Genomic DNA, 25,521 nt, shown 5'->3' on the forward strand with positions numbered 1-25,521 from the left:
TACAGTATTTGGAAAATATATATGAATAAATAGAAAAATCAGTCAGTTTATTTTAGTGAATCAAAAATATACAACAGTGTATAACAATATACAATGTCAGGTGTTGTGTGTTTCCTGAATTGTCAGGAAGTTCTCAAAAAATTACTTCTATGTGTCCAGTAGTTACTGATTTACCATAAATGACTTTTCACGAGTTAGCCTGCCAATCCAGTCCTTATGGTTAATGCTAAACAAACATGGCTTGCAGTCCTTAATGGAGTTCAACCCCACAATTGCGGTAGTACCTAGAGGGAGAATGAGGGGATGCCCCAAGAATTGATGCTTATATCAGCTCATAATGATAATTGACAATGATGACGAATAATAAGTATCCACCCGAACATTTGTTTGAAACTTTATTTGCCATGGCCGATTCGAAGTGAACCAATGACTGTGTGCATAAAGTTAAGAAACCATAATAAAATTGGTTCCAAAGTTTAGTCTCGTGTTCTATTTTGTTCTAAAATTTATGTTTAACTCATTTGACCCCGAAGTAGCACTGCGACTTCTAGAACCTTTCTTGTTATCTTTTCTCAACAGTCCCGTGTTTGTCTCTCTGTTTATCTACAGGACCGCCTGTATTTTGTCATGGAATACATCAGTGGTGGGGATCTCATGTATCATATCCAGCAGGTCGGCAAGTTTAAGGAACCCCACGCTGTGTAAGTATAGCTCTCGTCTTATCTTTTCATAGCAAGTGGTCACACTACAAAGATATGCCACTTTCAGATTCATCAATTCAAAATCAGATGAATGGTTAATATTACTGGCCGATGATGCCTTCAAAATCGATGATGCACCAGCAAGTTGATGAGTTCCCCAATGTGAAATGTTGGCTTCAAAGAATTTGTTAATAGTTAAACTGATGAGTTTTTTTTGTCAGTCAGCTAGATGATTATTTCACCTTGAGCTCACCGATTAGTTCATCGATGAGCACATTGATTACTTCATGATGAGCTCACCAATGTGTGTGAGTTAACGGAAAGTGGTTGAACTCAGAAAACACATTCTGCAGAATGAATAGGTGCTCTCCTTGTTATCGCCCAATTGGATGATGAGTGGAAAACAAATGACATTCATAGGGCCGAAAGTGTTTCCCACTGTGCTGTGTTGTCACTTCAAAGTGACCTCAAAGTAGTTTGACCCACTCTTGCTCCTTCTCTACCTCTTCTTCAGTGCCCTTCTGTTGCAGATATGAGGTGTCTACTCAGCATAATTCGTAATTAGGTGTACGAAGGCCAGGTCAACCTGCTTCTCCCAACTCTGACTTTCTCTTTCACTCTTCTTTTTTTCCTTTTAGCTCTGTTTTTGCTGATCTATGAAGTGTTGCAGCGATGGCATATTTTCGATTCTTTCGATTCTTAAGCGTTTTGTTAATCATGAAACTTTTTTATACATGTTTAAGCTTAGCTATAGACCATAGGCTATGTTTCAGTCATTTTAATGTAATAAGTTTTTTAAAAAATCCATTGACATTTGGGACAATAGAACTGGAAGTGCTAAAATGCTAAATCAGTTTTGTTTTTTTACATAAATATGTAATCTCTACGGCAATTCATTCATCTATTTATCTCTTCTCCCTATTTTTTGAGTTGAGGCAAGTAAATAAGATGGAAAGATAGCAAGGTTATTTGTCCTTTAACACAGTGGTTTGTAATAGGTTTAGTCTACAATTATATCATAATTGTTGTTTTAATGATTGTCCACAAAAAACCAAACAAACCCATGCCTTGATAGGTCACAGTTTCACTTTGATATATAGCCTGATAGAATGTAATTACAATGAGGAGCAAAAATACCCCTTGTCAGTTTTGGTTTTATGTTTATTTTTTATGCATTCATTTTACACCATTGTGTGTCTCTTTCAATGTTGTTTCATTCCTGGATTTTTAACAAATTGGGCAAGTGAATGATTCAGTGACTGATTAAAATGAGCATAATATTAGATAGAAAAGTAGACTAGTTCGCCTACTAAAAAGGGAAGCATGTCGCATGTCTGATATAATCTGATTCCTGGGCTCATTTAAAGTGGTAAAATTCTTGGCTGAAATTCCTGTGAACCACCCTGTAACCAAGTTTAAAGAAAGAAAGAACCGGCAGCAAACCGACAGGTGTTTGAGGGTGATCTCACTATGGCAGTAGATGACTGAGCTGACCTTTTGCAGTAATCTCCTCTCAGAACCACGCTCTGTCTCCACATCTAACAAGCTTCATCTCTATTTGCTCTGCTTTCAGCTTGCTGTCTGCCCTTTATCATAAAGAATTAGCCTGTCTCTGTGGAGGAGAGCAGCGTTGTCATTGTGTTGGGTATGGAGCTCAGCGCAGTTCAAAGGTCAGGGTGATTATGAGTGCCCAATGACAGGGAGGACAAGAAACAATCGCAGCACATTGTAGCTGTTGGAAGTGGAATAGATCCAGGTTTCCAGATGCAAAAGCCCACAATGGTTATGGAACACAGCATGGGCTTTTATTTTGCTTTTATGATATAATGAGAGCAAGTTGTATTGATTCTAAGGTACAATGACTTTTTTCTCTTTTTACTTTGCTCCTCCTCCCGTATTCTCTCGGTACAGTATATGCAGCCATCATTTGCTATGCACAAAATGCACACAAACATCTCGTAAAACCATTTAGTGACTATTAGCACAGATGGTAATAACACTGTGGTAATTATAGCAGACTATTGCTGAGTTTTGTGAATGAAGCTTAAAGTATGAACCTAATTTAGATAGAAATGTATATAGGATTGTGAATACCACTTAAAAATAAAAAGAAGAAATCAATTATCAATGTTTTAAACGAAGAAATATACATGTAAATTAAGTCATTTTCCATTTGACAGCTATTTAATGTTTGAAATGTAGTTGAACGCAACGCCATAAATTACAGTAATTATAATACATTTAATTACAAAAAGATTAAGATATGTGTTAACAGCTGTTTATTTAAAATGTTTTAAGCGTGGTTGTACATTAAATAAATTATTATTATAAAATTCACAACGTAAAACTGACAAATAAATAGACATTTATGTGCGTTTAAATGTGTAATGTATAACTGAATGTAGCAGTTTCAATAGTTATAATGTACACTACCAGTCAAAATGGACAGTAAGATTTTTAATTAATTTATTTTTCTTTTTTAAAAGAATTTTATTCTGTTCAAAAAGCATTTTTGATCCAAACTTCCAAAATACAGCAAAATCAGTACTATTGTGAAATATTAACTATTTAATATAACTATTCAAAATAATTGTAAACATATTAACTTATAAAGCATATATTCTGTATGACCACATTCTACTTCCCTAAACCTACACAATAACCTGAACAACTACCTTACTAACCATTACTAAGCATTTTAGTAAGGCAAAGTCGTAGTTACTAATTTGTTAATTGTGAGAATCGGACCTAAGTGTGATCTACATTGCATACATTGGGAACTCTTTATATAATAATGCTTAAATATTAAATGTAGCAATAAAATAATGGAGTAATAATTTTTTAATAAAGTATTTTTAAGTTTCGATTAATAAACTGATACCTTTATGTGGCATTTATAATCGTCGGAAGAAAGGAAACGTGTTAAAAGAATGGCATTACAATAATTGATATACAGCACTGTAATAGTATAGTAGTTAGTGCCTGATTGCAGGTAGTTAGTGCATGTTTTACACTTGCATACTTTACTCAGAAGTGTTGCAAATGTTTCAGGAAAACATTTCTACCCACCAGAGGTGATAGCCAGAGGCCGGTTGCCGCTGTGACCTGAAAACAGAAGTTATCTTTTGACATAATCTGACTCTGTAGTAAGGCCTGTTTCCTGCTCCACCCCCAGCTGCATTAGTCACTGAACACGAATGCTAATTCTCTTCATATGTAGTTCTAAAATATAGGACAGACAAACACGCCACCTGATAAATTAAAGATTACTGCATGCTTGTATTAATAACAGATATCTGACTTGCTTTATCTCTCTTGTGTCTTTTCTGAGGGCAGAGCTCCAGTTTCAATGCTCTCAGCAGAAATGCACCTTTATCATACTGTTATTTTATTTATTATACAGATGTCTGGAACACTCTATTCTGATTGGACAGTTGTCGCACTATGCTGCCTCTTCTGTTTTGTGTTAGAGTTTATTTTTTTTGATAATGACCATTATCCAACTTTTGGCCATGAAGATTGACAGAGTAAAACAACGCATTCATGTCCTGTGCTCAGATGTTCATATTGATTCGTATATATGTTTGTGTGTGTGTGTGTTTGTTTGTTTAGGTTTTATGCTGCAGAAATCGCCATAGGCCTGTTCTTCCTACATGTGAAGGGTATTATATACAGGTAAGTGAAGCCCAGACAGCAACACACGTGTCAGCCACGTGTAGAAGTGAGAAGAGTACAACTGACTGTTGGCCATCACAAGGGTCTTTAGAGGTGCTGGGATATTAGATGAATTGCTTCCAGAGCAACACACACCAAAACACACTTGCTTACACACAGCAATTGATCTTAGTCAGAGTCGATGCTGTATTTAGTTTGACGCAAAAAAAATGGCCTTGAGGGATGGAAGTGCTGTCCGTTCAATTTATTGTGCTGTTGTTTAACTAAGCAACGATCATTCAGCTCGTTGCAACATTGACAACACAATAAGTCTTTCCAGAATTTTTTAGTGGCCAAAAACGTTGAACATCACGAGCTGTGATAAATTAAACATAATCTCTGACTTTATAAAACGGCTAAGTGTATTGAATCGTCTTGTTTCACTGCATTACAAAAAACATTATTGTTCTTTATTGTACAAGTCCAGCGAGTGAGCCCCTGGATGGTGGCCTAAGCAGGAAGTAGAGCTGTAATCCAGGCTGTTAACAGAAAACCTCCACCGCATGTTTTCACTACAAACACATAGCACTCATGAATTCTTTACAGAGTACTTTTTTTCTCCTTCATCAAGCTCACCCGTGCTTCTCTTCATAATTCTGCTAGGGGTAGCCATGTAATGAATATTAATGGTTTATTTGGGATGATTTTGCTGGCAAAAAAAAAAGGGGGTAGTCAATATTGCAATGATTTTAAACACATTTTTTAATTTGGCAGTTAGGTCTGCATCGTTGGACTTGAGAAAGTTTTTTGAATTGAGTAAGATGTCACACAGAATAAGGCATTAATATGTGCTTAATTACTACTAATAAATGGTTAATATTCTAGTAATGTGCGTTCTAATAAGCAACTAGTTAAGAGACCCTAAAATAAAGTGTTACCATATATATATATATATATATATATATATATATATATATATATATATATATATATATATATATATAGCAGTCTAAATTCTAGTACTATAGTAAATTATATAGTAATATCACATCCCTTGAAAGCCTCCCTCTACCTTGCTTGAACAACACTCATTTTCTCAAAGTCATTCCTTGCTTGTTTGTGTTCTCCACTGACTCCTCTCACATCTTTGTGCATCAGAGATCTAAAGTTGGATAATGTCATGTTGGACATGGAGGGTCATATCAAAATTGCTGATTTTGGCATGTGCAAGGAGAACATGCTTGATGGAGTCACCACCAAGACCTTTTGTGGGACCCCCGACTACATCGCCCCTGAGGTGAGTGCCCAAAGGATGGTCCTGCACATGTGTGTTGACGAGACCCATGAGCAAGGCATCGAACCCCCAACGGCTCCCAAACAGAAATGGCTGCTCACTGCACCGAGTGTGTGTTCACGGTGTGTGTGTTTGTTTAGTATCATGGATGGGTTAAATGCAGACCATACACCATACTTTTGGGATGCTTTCACTACTGTACCGGCACTTGGTTTCACACATACCCGTTCATTAATTACACTAATTTAATTTTATATAACCTTACAAATCTATACAGTATTGTTTCTAGGAAACTTAATTCAGTTCTACATGAATAATTTATGTAAATGTCTAAATTTTTAAAATGGGTTTACTCACCAGCAAATGTGAATATTATTTTTTGATGGTTAAAAACATTCCTGCAAAAACTCTTAAATCCAGGGTACAAGACAAAAAATATAGGCTGAAAAAGCATTTTTTGCAGTTAAGGTATGTTTCCGGAGCACATTTATAATAAGCAGACGATTGTGTAATGGCTACCAGGACATGGTATGTCCAAAGCTTAGAATTGTTTTTATTAAAAGTCGTCTTTTGTATGTGAACCATTCCATTGCCATTTCTTATAGAGTACATCATAAGCTCGTATTGTAGAAAATTAGATTCTTACCCAGAGGCAGATTCATGGAATAGAGAGTTACGTTGATAAGATATCTCACATTCCTCTCACCAAGCACCAGATGGTACTGCTCCAACCAGCAGCATGAGCTAGAGATGGATTCATGTCAACAACACACTCCCGAACCAAAGCATGCTGCAAGAGTGAAGGCATTTCAATTAATCTACACCTCAAAGCTTAAATTGCTTGTTTCTTATAATATATATATATATATATATATATATATATATATATATATATATATATATATATATATTATATAAGGAATTTTTGTAATGGTCTTATTAGAAAAAGTTAATGGTTCATAATGCATTAGAATTTCTGTGATGGTTTCTATCGGGCTTCTTTGTTTTGTTTCTTTGCAGGGAAGACACTTTACTATACATAGAACACATGGTAACACACGTTGAAAGCACCATAATCACTTCTGAAACTCCTGACAGAGCTCACGTCGGGACTGATTGTAATATTTACTGTGTCACCCATCTCTAATTTTTTTTTTACGCCTTACGCTCTGAGTCTGTCTGTTTCAGATCATCGCTTACCAGCCTTACGGAAAGTCAGTGGATTGGTGGGCTTTTGGAGTTCTGCTCTATGAGATGCTAGCTGGGCAGGTAAGAGTTATGATAACCTAGATCAAGAAGGCCCAAGTCAGGGGTTTGTGCCTTTTGGGCCTTCTCTGATTCGCTCTGTTTCATTTCCTCTCTGCTGCTTGCAGTAAATCACCTCTTGCTATCTCAAGGTCAGTTTTTATTAATTACGTTCTGCAAATCTCCCGAGACTAACGGCAAGTATTTCATGCCTATCGGGCTCAGTCAATTATTTATGAATTGTTCTGAAACAAGTCAAGCTTTGAACGCTGCAGAAAAAAAAAAACCTCTGAATTGTTTCCAGCAGAGACTGCTACTGCTGAGCTGTCCTGACAAAAAGATGTCGTAATTCTCTTTTCTAGTCTCCGCTAAACAAACAAGACTTGAAAGGCACTTTTATGGCGATGACTTTCAAATTTCCAGTGTTAAAGGGCCACAAATTATGCAAGTTGGAAAATTTGTGTTATTGTTGTCGAACATTTATAGTAAACGGCGTTGTCCTCACATCTTCCCTGTTTCTGCTCTCTCTATCTCTTTTCAAAGCCCCCATTTGATGGTGAGGATGAGGATGAGCTGTTTCAGTCCATCATGGAGCATCATGTGTCCTATCCCAAATCCATGTCCAAAGAAGCTGTGGCCATCTGCAAAGGGGTGAGCAGACAGTATACATCACACACCTTATCCCGTATCCTGTCTCACACTGATGATGATGATGATTACTATTCTGATCATAATTATTCACTACTGTTCAAAATTTGGGGGTAAGTTTTTTTTTTCAAATTAGTTTTTAACGAGGATGCAATTATGATAATAAAGCGACTGATATTCATAACATTGCTAAATATATTTCTATTTTAAATAAAGGCTGTTAAACTTGAAAAAGATTAAGCACAATGTTTTAAACATTGTTAATAATAAGAAATGTTTCTTGAGCATCAAAACAGCATATTTGAATTAGGGCTGCACAATTAATCGTAATCATGTAAATGACAAAATTACATAATCATGTTTTTCTGTCTACGGGTTATCTGAAGGGTTTTTGGTTTAACTGTTCATTGTTTTAATTAAAGTTTTAGTTTAATATCATAATATCATGTGTATTTTTTTGTGAGGAAAACAACCAGTCCAATGAATAATTGTAATTTGTGGCTTAGTACTATAGAAAAGCAATAAAAGTCTTTCACTTTAAATGTTTTCAGTTTATTTATTTTCATATAAAATGATGACACAAAGTTGCTTCAGCAAAGGTATAAACGCCATTTAATGTAGAATGTTTTCATTGTAATTAATAATCGCAAATACAATTTCAAGTGAATAATCGACAATTATATTTCTTGTCATAATCCTGCAGCCCTAATTTGAATGATTTCTGAAGGATCATGTGACACTAAAGACTTCGTAAAACTATCCAATTACATATTTACTGTATTTAAATTAATTAAATGCAGAATTGAGAAGCAAAACAGACCAAAAAAAATTTAAATAGTCACTTTTAAACGTTACATGTAAATTATTTAAATTACTTTTTGTTTATCCATATAATGCATCCAGAATTGTATCAGCTTTTTTTGATCAGAATACATGCCTTTCTTTAAATAACGTCGGTGGAGAGAGATTCAGCAGAATGTTGTAGTTACAACACCTACCAGCAGGGTCACACTAACAAGTCACACCTTGTCCCTTTGTCCTGAGGTAACCCAAAGTATCAAATTCAGTTCAGAGTGACTAATGGCCCGGAAAGGTTCAGTCACAGTCCATCTCATCAGTGTGTCCCTGAGAAAGTACCGAAGTTGTTTCAAGGTGACTGTCTCGGCAGTTCACATACTGTAAGTGGCTTTAAATAGAAAAAAATCCAGTTATTATATGACTTCATGTGATGCATTATGAATCACTTATTCATCGCAGCACTGGTCATCGCAGTTTGCTCTCAGCAGCCTTGAAAAATACCACAGCCTCTGACCTATCCTATCAATATGCGCCTCACGGCCTTCTCAGAAATCGCCAGTTCTGTCTGTCTCTCCATCGCTATCTTTCATTCACTCTGTCTTTGTTATTAGGAGGCCAGTGCTGCTCCAGACAGGAGTGCTGGCAGGTGAAGCAGCGAGTACACATGATCTAATTCTTTATTTGAGAGATCCTCTCTCCTGCAGATAAAAGCACACAAACATACGGCCTTAGACAGCACTTAGTGGGAATGCCAATGACTCTTGGCTGTGTGCAGGACCCAGGAGCTCAGCTCAGCTCTGTTAGTTGCTGGCTTATATCGGAGCACGGCTAGGCTGGTTTTGAATGAATATGAATGATTTTATTGTTTGTTTTTTTTTGTTTGTTTGTTTTGGGGTTTTTTCCAGCAAAACCAGACAAAAGCTGCAGAATGTCAGGGGCATCTTAGTAAATAGTATTCCCTAAAAAGTGCTCGAAAGGGAGCTCTCTCCTATTTGCTTATTCTTTACATGTTTCTGTTCTTTCTCCTTGTCACTGCGGTGCCAGAGTGGAGCATATGGCTGCTGAGAAAAGGAGAAAAGTGTTTTGTAGAAGAATGAAAGCCAGGCTTGTGCGTGGGTACATTCTTGCGGTGCTTGAGACATGACACATCTGCTATTCGGGTGAATCTCACCTGTCAACATGTCTAGGCCATATTTCACCCCACCCAAAATTTCTATTTTCTATTTCTATTTCAATTCACAATCATTGAGACCTTTATTTTAATCTTCCCAGTTTTCATTACAGTAATACAATATTAATAAATTTATATATATATATAGCATTGTGATAAATGTATTTTTAATATTTTAAGGGAAGGGGGGCATTACGATTTGCATTCTGACATTATTTGCAATTTCCCTGTTTGCCTTACCATGATGAGGTGCAATTAAGTACTGTGTAATGTTAATCAACTACATGTATTTTCTATAAGGGATGGGGTTTGGCTTAGTGTTACTTGCATGTAATTGTGCTTAATTTTTGTTATACAATGAAGTACATATGTGTAACAAGGACACCTTTAAAAAAAAAAAAGCATTTCCAAATGTATTTTGAGGTAAAATGTGATGGTGATTTGGTGATTCACCAAGTCGATTTTCACTGGGCTTTGCTAATCTGACCCATTTTGTTCAAGCTAAGACAATGGAAATCTTTGGTATTGGGAGGACAACAAGTTCTGGAATATAAAATGGAAAGAGAGATGTGAAAGCAGGTGTCTCCAGAGGGACCTGCGCACTAATACATTCATGCTAATGTGAACATTAAATAATGAATCAACCCTCTGCGTTTAGAATCTGAATGTTGCCCCTCTTTGACTGGCTTCATGAAAATGCAGCATGCTTCTGGATAAAGCCTGATAAACAAAAACCCCTCCTCTCATCCTTCTGTTCCCTCTCTCTTCTTCTTTCATTTTCGGCCTATTTTCCCACATAGATATGGATGCTCGGCATAACCCTCGTCCTTTCTGCGTGTCGATTTTTCTTCCTTGACTTATCCTGTCTCAGCTTGTCTGCGGAGCTCATTGTCTTGATGAGTTCAGTCTCCCTCTCTTCTCATAGGATCTGCTGTAAGTGCTTGCTGAACTTCTCTAATAGCTTAATTCTGCAGTGCAGCAAGTGTGTCAGATCCTGGAGGCCTCTCTCCCCAACAATCTCCTAAAATAGAGCAGGAATACTAAATGAATCCTTGACATTTAAGACAGATTGGAAAATCCTGTAAGTTTGGACAAGCACGGCTTTAGGCGTGGGGCACTGCCGCCCGCCCTGCCAGGAAAGCTACAATGGAGCCATGCAATATAAATGAGGTATTTCCCTTAACCAAGCGGAGCAATCGTTCTTCCAGCATGGTAATTGAATGACTAATTTAGTCTGGCCTTGTGACTTTCAGAGGACAGATGGATAAATTGAACCTGTCGTAATCAAAATGTTGATGCTCTGTTCTGCCATAAAAAAGCAAAAGAAAATCCTCCACTTCACTTCTGTAGAGCCTGGGGTTTTAGTTTGAGGGGATATAGGCTTTAATGCTCAGAACATCAGCTGAGGGAATATTCATTTGTGCCACTTACATCGACAGATGCAGAGAACAGCACAGTGAGTGTATTAAACTCTCTCTGCAAGAAGTAATGTATACTGTATTCTGATACACCAAAACCTTAGCGAGCTGCCCACCTATACAGCTTTTTTGTAATGCATAAAAATACTGATTACAAAAATGTACTGTGGTTTTCAGAGCATGTACCATGGTAATGCCATGATCTTTAAAAAAATATGTAAATGAATTCAGTGATCATTTGTTACAATAGTACACTCTAAGAAAGTATTTTATACTCCTTAAGGTTTTATTTATTTTATTACTTCTTGTAAATTGTCACTACTAGTGTCACATGAGCCTTCGAAAGTCATTCTAAAAGGGCTGATCGGATGCTTAAGAAAGATTTCTTATTATTATCACTGCTTTTTTCTGGATTCTTTGAAAACTCAAAAGATCACCATTTTATTAAATCTTTAACATCATATCATAATATAGACAATTTAATGTGTGCAGTCGTTTTTAATCCACGTTTTAATCCAAATTTAATCCATGCTCGATGTATAAAAGTATACATTTATTTTTTTTAAAAAAAGTGTTCCTCTACATTTATGCACTATAACAGACACTTTTATGTAGATGCACTTTTATTACGATGTGCTACCATCACCCGCACATTTTGGCAAGTATAGACAGACAGCTCACTGCGTTTTAAAACAGTGCATCTGAGGATGATAAAGTAGCTGAATTATATTGCATTAATTCTGTAAAAAAAAAAATAATAAAAAAATGAAAAACCTGCCGGATGAGTTTAAGGACTCGTTTAATGAAGCTGACAGGATGGTGTACTGCAGGAAGCGCTCGTGCAGCAGAAGTAACAGCAGATATGTGCAACTGCGGTGCTCTGAGTGCTAATTGAAGAGTATTATCAGTGTTGATGGAGTGTACAGCTCTGATATGGGAGGATTAAAGTGGGATGCTGTGGTTCTTTGATATGGAACACAGCCCAGCACACCGCTGAGAGAGGCTTGGGACGCAAGCCTGATACGGGCTGATACGCCATGACTAAGGCCAATCTAGAGCTCGCACGCAGACTCTTGCTCGCTTTCTGTCTCTGTCTCCTTTCCTCTTTCTCTTTGCATATGCTGCATTTGTGTAAGTGCTTGTCACCATACACTAACAGTACAATGGTATCTCGAGCCATCTGTCAAGCCATCTGAGTGTAGAACATGGTGCATGCTCAGTTTAACGCCTGTTCTTGATACTGATGGAATGTAGCTCATTTAAAAGGGGAGACAGATCTTTTGTCTTTTATTTGTGCTGTTTATTTAGTTTGCCTCGTTAAAGATGTGTTGGAACTTGTCATTACATCATTTAACATTTTCAAGTGCTGAGAATGCACCTTGCATCCAAAAAAATACTTCCAAATGTGGAAAGATATTCAAAATAAGCAAAATCCTAAGTTTTGGTATAGTTGTTTAATTTTGGAGATTTGTAGTATTTTTTGGCTAGATATTATTTTTATTCCTGGTGTATATTATGGGCACAGATTTCAGTTTCTAATAATAATAATAATTCAGACAATTATTTCATCCAGTATCAGGTGGATAATATACAGGTTGCCATGCGTCAGATAGCCACAAGGCGCACATTTTTGTTTGAATTTGTTGTTTTCAGCACAACTTGAAAGTCTGATAGTGTGATTCTCAGTCAATTAATATACAGTATGATATCTATCTTAATGCTTACTGTAAGAGGTTTGATGGGTATACTTGTTGCAATTACCAAAGTATTTACCATGTGCCAAAAAATCTTCAGAGTGAAAGTTCATTTTTACGTTACTTTAGAGGTAATTCATATGCCAGTAAAATGCTGCAATCATGCTAGAATGATTAGAATGAAAGACTAGAATAGCCATAGAAATTCAATAAACGTTTCTTTTAAGATTGGACCTGCAGTCATGAACCATTTTAGATTAGTTTGTCCAGACAGTGATGAGGCAGAAATTCCCATCAGTGTATATGGCTGGCTGTTTTTCATGTGACCAACCTAGTCACCATCACTAACTCGGAGTTAAAGTTTAAGAGCATCAGTGCTGAATTCTCTGAAGAGCACTCCTGCCACACTTGTGTGTAGTGGGCTGAAGAGGGCCAGGAGGGAGAGATAAAGCAATTGACTTGACTCCGATGCTGCAGGTCACTTGTGTTTTTGGCTCCATTCGGCCTCTAGAGCCTCTCCTGAATCACGCTGTCAGATTACACTGCGGCTCTGTCGTTCAGAGCAGGACAGCTGTGAAATATGAGCAGTCAGCTGTACAGAAACAGAAACAAGCTGAAAGTGATGGATGGATGGATGGATGGATGGATGGAGGGATGAACAGACAGAAGAAAGGAAATAGATAATTAGATGTGATGGATAGATAGATAGATAGATAGATAGATAGATAGATAGATAGATAGATAGATAGATAGATAGATAGATAGATAGATAGATTTTGTTTTCTAGATGGATAATTAGACATGCTTTTGGACAGCAATGTGGAAGGCTCCCTATACAGCCTGTTCATGGCTGAGCTCTTCACTCCTCACTACCCTCAATGGTGGGGCAGCCAGGGGCTATGTGGACATTCCTTAGGTAGAGTGTGTGATAGCAGTGTACTTGTTGTCCACCCTGCATGCACCAAGGCACTCAAACAGCTGCAAGAGGGTAGTTCTGACCAGAGGTTGATGCAGGAACTGCGCAATGCAACTGATTTTGCTCTACAAGCAACGAAAGTCATGGCGCGGTCCCTTGGTCAGGTGATGTCCACCATGGTGGTACAGAAGCGGCATCTCTGACTGAGGCCGACCTCTTCGGCAGCAAAAGATCAGGTTCTACTGGTTTCACTGTTTTGGCCCACCTGAACCTGGTTCACAGACATCATGCTTCTCTCGACAACCCCTCCCTGGAAGATTCCCCTGAGGAAGGACATGAGCACAATCTGGCACCCGTGCCCCGATCTATGGAACCTGCATGCCTGGCTTCTGGAACAGACCTCTCTGGCCTTCCCCAGGCTATCATGGATACCATCACAACGTGGTAGACGGACTGACCCTAGGAAGGCATCACCTGATCATCAGGTTCCTCAGAGGGGCAAGGAGGTTAAACCCTTCTAGAATGGTCTCTTTTCCTTCTTGGAACCTTTCTGTCATCCTGTTAGGACAACAAGGAGTTCCCTTTGAGCCACTAGACTCAGTTGAGCTGAAGTTTTTGTCATTAAAAACTTTGTTACTGAGTCAACAATTTGTTCCTTGAATTTTGTCCGTCTGATTCTCACGTTACCTTCAGACCCAGACCTTGCTATGTGCCCAAGGTTCCCCCCACTTGCCACAATCTTGAACTGCACTAATTGTCGGGTTGCGACTCTGCTCCTCAGCGTAAACCAGAATGAGTGGTTGCACACCACCATCTTATATACCCATATGTACAGGGGGGTGGCCTCAGCATGCAAATTCCAAAACGTCATTCAATGATGCACGTCTCTGTTCCTTACTTCCGGGAACGAGAGCTAAACAGGTAACGGAGGCGATAGATAGATAAATAGATAGATAGATAGATAGATAGATAGATAGATGTGTTTTTGTACATAAATTTGTATGGATGGATGGACAAAAGATTGGATTTGATGGATGTGTGGGTAGGTAGTGTCTCATAAATAATTAGATGTGTTTTATAGATGGATGGATGATGCATAGATAGATGATGTTTTATAGATATATTTTACAGATAGATAATTAGCTGTGTTTTGGACAAATACATTTGGATGGATGGATGGATGAATGGAGAGAGAGAATTAGCCAGCTGTGTCTCAGAGGCAGCATGGCCCAGCTGCCACACAGTGAGTGAGCGTGTCCTGGCCTCTGCTGTATACATTAATGATGAAAATGATGACAAAGCTTCAGAGGGCAGTGGAGCACACGGCTCTTAGGAAGCGCCATGAGTCCAGAAGGCATGCAGGGTCAGGGATTGATCCGGCCCCGGCCCAGTCCTTTCCTGATCCAGTGAGGGTTAAGGCTCTACCAGTCAGCAGAGACCTTCATCTCCCCCCTCCTCCACTACCTCCACCTATGCCTTACAAGAGCCTGGAAAGACTTCTCTGCTGCCATCAATTTTTCATGCGCACTGAGGCGCTGAAGAAAAAGCGGCAAGTTGTTGAGCTTTTCCCCTCGCCTAATCTCTCCTACACACGCTAAAGTCACTCACTGGAATAAAATAGCCAAACGATTTTGTTATATTCAACATAGCATGTTCTGCTGGGGAATAAAACAGCTGTCGGTGAAGGGGAAAAAGGGAGAGAGATGGTTGAGCAGAGGAAGTTGATGAAGAGAGGCTGTGCTGAAACTGCAAAGTAAAAATTATTTGACCTAAAAAATGTAATGACATTCTCATTTCTGTGGATTTAGTTTAACCCCCTCCAGGGATGTTAACACAACATGTATTTTTGACCCATAAAACAAAATTATTGAACAAAACACCACTGAAGTAGAGCAAGCAGGTACCCTAGCTGTATTATGAACTAAATATTTGGCTTCTTGTTACACTTTAATCTACTATACACTTGTGTATTCATTTAAATATATTAATAAAGATTTCTCATGCCCTGTACATAAATTCTGCAATAACGTGGAAACTACTATTGGCTCATGCTAAATCCTCCGTTAGTAAAATATAGATTATATGCTATTAATTCTGATGAACTTCATTCCTTATTCTGTGCATTATGCATTTAATTGCCGCATTGACCCAAATATAAGGACAATGTTTTTTCTTTTTGAAAATACGAACAAACGCTGTCATCTTACATTCGTAGTCTAGACTTTGACATATCAATAATACACCCACAACAATAGGTGACGCCAAATACACATAAAAACTAGTGTGTCATGACATAGGCTACGTAATGTAATGTGTGTTGTAAATATCACGAGTGAAAAGGAAAGGAAAAAAGTCTGATGGATATAAAATGGATAGACTAAATGTTCTATAATTTAGATGGGCTACCTGCTATTTTTATGGTATATCAAAAAGTGTATATTTTTAAATGTGATTGTTGGTGCATTTTACCATTATTTACCATACTTTGAAAGCTAAATTTAAAATAGGAAAAAATCAAGTAAAAGTAGTAGTAAATAAATAATTGTTTTTATACTAAGATTTGATTTTCAAAAAGACTTTCACCAAAAGGATCATCTGGAAAAAGGGCGGTCGTACTATAATCAGGGTTTTCTTATACTCGGCTCAATATGGTAGAAGTGTTTGACAGCCATTTTATGTTCCAGTGGTCCTCTCATAATTGTGTTGTCCTCTCTGTTGCAGCTGATGACCAAACACCCAGGGAAGCGTCTGGGCTGCGGTCCTGAGGGTGAGCGGGACATCAGGGAACACGGCTTTTTCCGTTACATGGATTGGGAAAAGTTGGAGAACAAGGAAGTTCAGCCACCGTTTAAACCAAAGGCCGTAAGTCCATCCAGTCACCTCACCTCTAACACACACACATACTCTTACTTGCATTCACTCCTTAGGTTTTGCTACGAAACTAAATACCTGGTGGTTATTTCAGATTTGTACCTGAAGTCAAGTTTCATTGCCTTTGACCTTTTTTTCTAAAAAACATTACTATCAACAGCCATAACCCTACTGTTGTTCTTAACCCCATACAAATGTCTAAACCCAATCTAACTTTAACCTTAATTCAAACTCGCCAGTTAACCTATTTTAATTATTTTTACATGTTATAGTTCATACAATATTATATGAATATGTTATATAGTCTGTTATTAATCCTAAACAGTGTTAGACTGTTATTGTTGGTTTTTGATTAAAGGCAAAATTAGGTTTTATTTAGTTATCTGTGTAGTAGTATGTATTTCAGGGAGTAAATTGCAGTAATTACCCATTAATTAAATAATTTATGTTTTGTCACAAAATGTGGGTCACTAATTAACTACACGTAGTTACTATATGGTCAGGTTAGGATTAGGGTTTGGTTTAGGATTACTCTCATGTAATTATGCATAATGTATTGATGTTAATAGTAAATACAGATAACATGTAACAAGGACACCTTAAAGGAATTGTTCACCCAAAATAAAAAATTACGGTATATTTTACTCACCCCCAAGCCACCTAAATACCTGACTTCAGGCAAAACCTCATGCACCTCCCTCAGGGACGTGCACACACGACTGTTTGCCAGAAATCAGGTATTTAGATTATTTAGGTTAGAATTTGAAAACTATAAATATTTTTATTACAAAAACCCATGAATCTGCTTCAGAGGACATGTGATAACCCCTCGAAGGCATAGGTTAGTTTTACGACGTAGTACGTAGTATCATGGCTGCTATCTACAAGCATTACCAAGGTTGGAAGAGCCTAAATAATAATAATCAACCAGTATGCTAGTCATATAAATATAAAAAAAATATGCCATAATTGTCATTTTTGGGTAAACCGTTCCTTTAAAATTAAATCAAAAGTTTGTACTGAATTAAATTACAAGTATTATATTTATATCACTAGAATAAGTAAAATTTAACACATTTGTGTTTCACTGAATTGCAGTGAACTGAAGGGAATTCTTCATGTCACTCAAATTTAGATTCCATTTCAACATCCAGTGGGGCTTAATTTAATTCCAAATCTTATAAAATTTTTCTTGAATTTTATTTTCTTTGATTCTAAATTTCACTTAACCCTGTAGTTTATAAACCTAATCCCAACATCAGAGGGCGTTGATCGGTTATTAGAAATGTTGTCTCAGGACCAGCAAAGGATGTTGATCGGGGAAAATGTCTTACTAGTGTAAATCACATTAAGCAACCTGTAACAGCACATGCTCGAACTGGCCGACTGTACCCGTAGTTTTCTAAGACAGTGTCAAAGTAGTCAAAATTCTGCTGTGCTGTAGCACAGAGATGACAAGTCAAACTTTCAGGGCTGTGGAGAGCAGTAGGGTGTAATGAGGAGTCTGTATGTCCTCCTCAACACACCACAGCAAGAAGCACAGCAGCATCTTAGCTTCGTTAGCGGTGTGTGTGTGTGTGCAATGGCTCCGACCGAGCTGAGACGCGTTTGTCAGCCTCAGTCAGATCCTTAATGAGTACAGCTTCTCTTGCGTCTCTGTGTGTGTGCGTGTGTGTGAGCTGTCAGATGGAGCAGGCATTGCCCAGGCAGTGCTTCCCTCCACATCAACCCTCCTGACCTCCCGCTCGGACTCGGACTGGCCAGCTAAACGTGATCTCCTTCCTTCCAGCACCTCCCTGGCATCGAGGTCTCGGTGCACTCATTGAGAACAGATTGTCCTGTTGATTTTAGAAAAGCGAGTTCACCGCTGCTATTAACTTCATCTTCACCTTAACATCTGAAGTTTTACTGTAGCACTTAAATCGAATGTGTTAGTTTTGGTTGAATTGGAAGTATGTCATTTCTGTGACAGTAGGTTCACCCAAGAGAATTGTAAAAATGATGGTTTACAAACAGGTTTCCTTAAAAATTCATATCTCCACTGAACGAGCAAACAGTTCTTGCTTGTCTCATAACCAGTCATAACTCAATGCTACTGTACAGTACTGTGTATAGTGTAATTCAATTCAATGTCTGTTTTTACTATATTTTACTAGATCATTTTATTATTTTTTGAATGGGATTTGTACCTCAGGACGGACATCGGAATGCTAAGGGGTTGAAAGAATAGTTCACTCTTGGACCAAGATGTAGATGTTTTTCTTTAAGAAACATTTTGAGAAATTTAGCATTGTATCACTTGCTCACCTGTGGATCCTCTACAGTGAATGGGTGCCATCAGAATGAGAGTCAGCTGATAAAAAAACATGTTTGGACTCTCAGTTTGCAACAATAATCCACTCTAGTCTATTAGTTAGCACTTAAAGTTAGCAATAAAGATGTCCATCAAGACATTTTAAAACATTTGCTTGCATTCTTTTTCCATAATACTTTCTTTAATGAAAAAGCCATGTCATCTAAAACAGGAGAGAAGTATGCACAGATAAAGCACCATTTAACAAAATCCATTCAACAAAATATGCTGATATGATCTTGATGTGAAAGCAGAACAGAAGAGGAGGCATTATTGTAACTGATGTACTTGGCATTTATTGTTAAAACACCTTCATTTGATTTCTTACAAACACACAGCTTTTCATTTCACAAGGCAGTAACTGATTCACTAGACTTACTTGTAGAGATGTTTTTCACAGATTTTCCGACGGCACCCATTCACTGCAGAGCATCCATTGGTAAGCAAGTGATGTAATGCTAAAATTTAGCAAATGTGTTCCCAGTTTTCAGGCTTACTTATACTGTGAAACAGCAGCAAGGCACATTAGCTCACTGTTCAGGTGTGTGTGTGTGATTGGGAGTGTTCGTGTGCTGTTGGCTGCCTGTGTAGCAGCAGATGGATGTTTGCGTGCTGGTGTCATTAGCTGAGCAGAAAGACGGATGATTTTAGGCCCTCTTCGTGACGACGGCCGCATGCTTGATGGACATTCAAATAACTGTGATTTACAAACTTGGGCAATTATGATCCAAATGAGACTCGTGTTGTCTCATGTGGAGACCAAAAATTCACGCAGACATTAGCTCTGTTCCAAAACCCACTAAGAGGCATTAATAGGCAGCATTTTAAGAACTCCAAATCAATCCCAGAATGCACTGCAACAAACACAGAGAGAAAGAAATCCAGGATGCCAGAATATGAAAGTTAAACATGATTTATTACAAATACTTAATTCTAAACTGAAAAATTTGGCATGCACTTAAAATATGTATCTTGTTTTCATGGCATTGCAGGGTTGTTGCTAGACTGTAGACCCCAGTAAAATATTGCTATGCCTCACTGAAAATATTTCTGATTTATATATTATATAATATTTTTGGCAGTTTTGCAAAACAAATAGTTTGAGATTAAATTGTATTAATTCAACAGTTTATCCACATAATCATTTACAGTGATTATTCACCCCAGTTTTAAGTTTATCTATCTGTATCTGTATAAAAATGATTTTTAAATGGTCAGTATTAAGATAAAAATAATAATACTTAAAAAAAATACAAATTATACAATTTTTGTGAATTTAGGCATTCAAACAAACTTATAAACCATAAAATATTATTCATTCACTTTCAAATCATTTGAAATAAGATGGAAAATTGCTTGTCCATAAAAGTATGCCATAATTTATCATCATCCCTTAAAATCAGTGAATGATGGCAAATGTCACAATAAATAAATGCAAATGAATGTCACAATTACATACCCTGTAAATAAATGAAAAAAAAGAATCACTAACTTTGGTTTATGTGCATCCAAATAAGCTTATAATATAAATGTTATAATATAACATTTTGTATTTATCCTTAAAAGTGTCACATTGTTCCTCATGTCTTATATATTTATTCTATCAAGTGTGAGATAATGTTCCATGTGATTCTTGAGTGCACTCCTGTGTACGTAGAGGGCAGCTGCCTATGTAGGCAATGAGGAAGCTCACTGGTTATTGTTTTCAAAGCTTTTATGTGCGTTTGAGTTTCCAGAGCCTGTAGTTAAAGATCCGATGGCAGGCCGGTCACTGAGGACAGCTCCCTAGATTCAGCCCCGTTCCTGCTGAGCACCTCCTCGCCCAGATCTCACTCCGCTGGGAAGCACGGTAGTCTGACGTAGGATTTGGATGGCATGTCCCTTTACACATCACAGCATGCGGCTCTGAAATTAAGCATGACAGCAGTGTCTGGCAAGGGATCACTGCGTTGAGGTGGATTAGGGAATCGGACCCAGGGGATACGAAGAGGGACACGGGCCCTCCAAACAGTCAGAGTGACTTTACAGCTCAGTTTGGAGCAGAACGAGGGGAGGGCCACCATACGGAGCTCTTCATTTCTCTGCCGGTGCTGTTGAATTATCTAGTGGCAGGTGAGAAGTGACTGTTGATTTGTTGCTTGGGATGCCAGCCAGCTCTAGGTGGAACGCCTCTGGCTGTATGTGCAGCAGATGGACTGTTGTTGCCTGCGTGGTACAAGACTGGCAGCGGCGGGCCGCATGTGCCAGCCATGGGAGGGCGGCTCTCCGAACGCTGACAGCCTCTTTGCTGCCAGCGCCGCTCACTCTTACTTCCTGTATGTCACCCGGCACCTTCTCTGTGTCGGTGCAGATTGGACACGGTCACCTTAACCTCACCCTTTCATTTACACACACTGTCCGTCATGCTCCACTCATACTGGAACAAAGGAGTGATGGAGGGAGGTGGAAAGGGATCAAAGCCAGGTGAGGAGAGTGACAGATTCATTATGAAAAGTCCAGCTGATACCAGCATGCTAGTAAATGGTGGTGAGTGTTGATTTTTGATGATCACCAGTAAAATGGTAAAGTGTTCCACCAAAGATGTGTTTCTGACTAAAAAGAGGGTTCTTTAGTCAGTAGATAGATCTGTTCTTTTGCAGTTGAGCTCCAAAAAAATGGACCGGGTCATTATGACATGAGTGGATATTTACAATCTTCAGTAATTGAAATTGTTATTTTTGGAAGAATATTCCTGACCCAATTTGCACAGTTTGATGTTAATACACTTAAATCATATTAAATTTGTTATAGAATCAGATAATTGTTTACAATCAGATAATATTACATATAAAATAATAATTTTTCTGTCAATTAAAATAGAATTCTAAAATGATCTAAATTATAATTTAGTTCATTAGATTTAGTTTCTATTCATGTTTATATACTAATATATATGTGTATATATGTGTATATATGTTTATATACTAATATATATATATGTGTGTGTGTGTGTGTGTGTGTGTGTCCCGAATTATTACACATTTTCTTTTCTTTTTCTTTTCTTTCTTTTCTTTTTCTAGATCAAATGAGCCAAGAAAATGATTGAACTCAGACTAAAAGTTAAAAGTTATTATTAAATGCCCATAAGAAGGATCCAATACTAATGCATTTTTATCTCTTATCCTGAAATGTCTGTCTTGCTGAAATTGACTAATATAAGCTCCTAAAACTTAGTGTCAGATTCTGGAAAATAAATTCTTCAAACAGTGGTTCAAGAGGATGTGATGCTGTTCCTTCCTGAAACATAGTACTTGTGGAGACTCCAGGAAGGGTGCAGTTCTGGATAATGATGGCGCTGGAGATTAAATAACTCCTGATGGTTTCTCACCTAATTCTTGACATTAATTCTTAATTCTTTTGCAGTTAAAATGTGTTTTTTCTTCTTCACCTGTTTTTTGTCTGATTCTGCTGACCAAATGAGCATTTCTGCCCAGTGGTCATTCCTTAAGCTAATTCTATTATTGCATTAATATTGTATCTTCTCCTGGGCATTTAATCATTTTTAACTTTTAGTCTGAGTTCAATCTTTTTCTTGGCTCATTTTGTCTGGAAAAAGAAAATGAGCATAATAATTCGGGGCACATGAGTATAAGGAGTTTATGACTTTCAGCCTTCCCGGACAATTATATATCACTTATATTTGATTAAATACAAAATCAATATTAGTTAATAAAATGTTCTTGGGGAAAAAATATGACCAGAATTTCAACTTGCATAATAGTTCAGAACGCAGTTCTGTGTGTGTGTGTGTGTATATATATATATATATATATATATATATATATATATATATATATATATATATATATATATATATATATACACACACACAAATATACACATGTGTACACATATATAATGCCATGACATGTGTTCACTGACAAGCTGCACAAATCCATGTTCATTACCAGCATGGTTTTGTGCGTTTTGCATTCCAAATATTTTAATTATTAAATATTATATATAATACTTTAAAATAATAATTAAAAATGTACATCTTTAGCTCTTAAACATCTTTACTGCCTCTTAATCAATTTATAATTCTAATAAATTGATCAAAATTCAGCTTTGCCTTCACAGGAATGAATTACATTTACGGTATATTAAAACTGAAAAAGATCATTTAAAACTGCGATAATATTTCATAATATCACGGCAACCTAGGTGAAAATAAACCTAAAGTACATCAAATTAATTTTAAAATAAATAAAACGTTTGTGTTTATATACATATCCTCTGTTTTCTCTAGAGACTGTTACTATAATAAATATGCTGTAAATGGCTATGGATAAAAGCATCTTAGGGTTTAAGTATTCTCGTGGAGCCACCAGGACTCCATCATCTCACGCTGGGGTCCAGTTATGGTCTTTTGAACAGGCTTTGCCCAGAGTGAAGGCTGGAGAGCATGTTGTATTCAGAAATGACAACTATGGGCCGTGTGAGCGTGATGCTTGGTAGCTTTTGCTTTAAAGAATATTATTCTCCCTTTCATTCCCTCTCCCTTCATCCCCATGTGCAGCAGTCACTCAGAGATATGAGCGAGCAGAGGGAAAACACTTTTTCTCACAAATAAAAACAGAGCGCGTGTCAGAGAGAAAAGGTCTGCGTCGGTGAGCGATGGACGCATGTGTGAGAGAAAGAGAGAGTTGTAAATGGGCAGTGTTTAACACAGCGGTCTTCAGACAAGCCGCTTGTCACATGTGTGTCTTTAATAGCAAGGGCTGTTCACAGCGGATGTGGCCCCCTGATGCTAATGACTGTGGACAGGTGATTTTAAGAGGACACCAAAAAGCTTTTCCCTCAATTTTCAGGCGCAGGTCGTCCGACTCTCTGTGGGTTCACTTGCCTAGGTAGCGCACGGCACATACGGCAGCGAGCGGGCAGATCCATAAGTCGAAGCCTCTCCTGATAGCGTTTGGAAATATTAATGCATCTGCGGCGGGGCGACAGGGGTCAGGTGGCTGCTGCATGAGACCATTAATTGAGTTTAAATTAGAGGGGCTTCTGAATGCAGAGGTACACAAATGCTGCGCCAGGTGATTTAATGGTTCCCACACACAGATGTCATGCCTCAGTGCTCTCACTGTCTGTCACTCTATGTGTGTGCGTGTGTGGCTGTTTAGTATTTAGAGGTGCTGAGTGAACTTGCCAAGAAAGTCTGAGCTTTGATTGCACCTCTGTCTTATATAAGATGTATTGGTTGTAAATCATTCACATGGTAGTCAGAATCCTCTCGCTGAAAATGCAGAGGCACATCTAAAGCTATTGTGTTTGCTGCCAGGTCCACACTAAGGATTCTGGGCTAATGGTACAGTCAAGAAAATGAGGTCATTTCATGCTGTATGAAATGGGGCTTTTAAAGGCTGAAGCTTTTGATGGGCTGCCCGGTGGCATAGTAGGGAGTGTTTATTTGAAGGGGTTTGGTCTTACTAATGCTTCTGTTTAATGCTTATATTTATATATACACATAATAATAAATATATACACGCATATTATGTAAACGAAAACTTTTATTTATAAGTTTTTGTGTACACTACCCTCAAAAGCTTGGGGTCAATTTTAAGAAATTATTATTTTTGATCAGCAAGGATCCATTAAATTGATCAAAAGTGCCAGTAAAGACATTAATATTGTTACAAGTATTACAGTATTGCTGTATGTTACAGTTTTTCTGTATCAAGTAAATGCATTTCTTTCGAAAATTCTATTCTAAGAATCTTAAAGTAATGCATAAAATGAATACATATTTTGCACCAAATCGGTAATGACTGCTGAAATTCGGCTGTGTTCAAGTGACACTTCAAAATATAATTTAAAACGGTTCTTTTAAAATGTAATAGCACTGTTTTGTTGTTGTTCAAATGAATGCAGCCTTGGTGAGCATAATAACGTCTTTTAAAAGACCCCAGTTTTTAGACAGTAGTCTGTGGCACACACTGAGGTGAAAAATGAACACTCTGTACTGTATTGATTAGATCTAAATTATGATTTATTCACATTAGTTTAAGCATGCCACGTGGAATTAATCAACTGCATCCTGCATAGGTACCTTTATTTGATTGCATTTCTTTCTTTTTTGTAAAAATGTTTGTTCACTAAATGTAATGCTGTAACAATGATGACGTGGAGAAATGGGGGGAAAAAATATATTGTGAAGTTCTGTGCAAGTAAATTTTTCATTTTGAAGGAGCTGTAGTGAATGGACCCAAAGTTGATTGCCCACCCATTGTGCTCATTAGAAGCAGAACCCCATACAGACTTTCACAAGGTCTTCTCTCTGATTGGTGGAAATGATGAACTCCTGTGAAGTCGAAAGTTTGTGATTTTTCTCCTGTGCAGTGGGTCTGTATATAAAATGTTTGATCCATCATATATGATGTGCAGCGCTGTTGTTGATTCTCCACTAATGACCGTGTGGTACATCACAAAATATGCAGTCGCAATATGTTCTTATAAAATGCATATGTTGAACAGTTAGAGAGCTATCTCAGCTCTAGTTTTCACCACTTGCCAGTTTTTCCTTTTTCATTGTGGCTGCTCCAACAGTATTGTTTGCCAAAGGAGAGGTTGCAGATATACAGTACCTCATCATGGGCCAGAGGTAGAGAACTAGCCAGGTTTGGAATATTCTGATGGTTTGACTTTGCTTCAGAGTCCTATTCATGAATATTGCATGACGGGCTGTAAAAGGTGAGTACCGGACCGCCACTGATCAATGC

At 37.6% G+C, this 25,521-nt stretch overlaps 1 protein-coding gene across 2 annotated transcripts in view; it reads left to right on the forward strand.

Moving 5' to 3' along the window:
* The window catches only part of prkcbb (protein kinase C, beta b), a 100,958-nt gene that overhangs the window by 63,376 nt on the left and 12,061 nt on the right, over nt 1-25,521 (forward strand). For both annotated transcript variants that reach the window (XM_043233748.1, XM_043233747.1), the window contains exons 11-16: nt 610-701; nt 4,314-4,376; nt 5,514-5,652; nt 6,838-6,918; nt 7,438-7,545; nt 16,261-16,401. In XM_043233748.1, coding sequence (XP_043089683.1) covers nt 610-701; nt 4,314-4,376; nt 5,514-5,652; nt 6,838-6,918; nt 7,438-7,545; nt 16,261-16,401 — 624 coding nt within the window. The remainder of the gene's footprint in view (nt 1-609; nt 702-4,313; nt 4,377-5,513; nt 5,653-6,837; nt 6,919-7,437; nt 7,546-16,260; nt 16,402-25,521) is intronic.

The sequence above is a fragment of the Puntigrus tetrazona genome, chromosome 3 (genome assembly GCF_018831695.1).
Source record: "Puntigrus tetrazona isolate hp1 chromosome 3, ASM1883169v1, whole genome shotgun sequence".
NCBI lineage: Eukaryota > Metazoa > Chordata > Actinopteri > Cypriniformes > Cyprinidae > Puntigrus > Puntigrus tetrazona.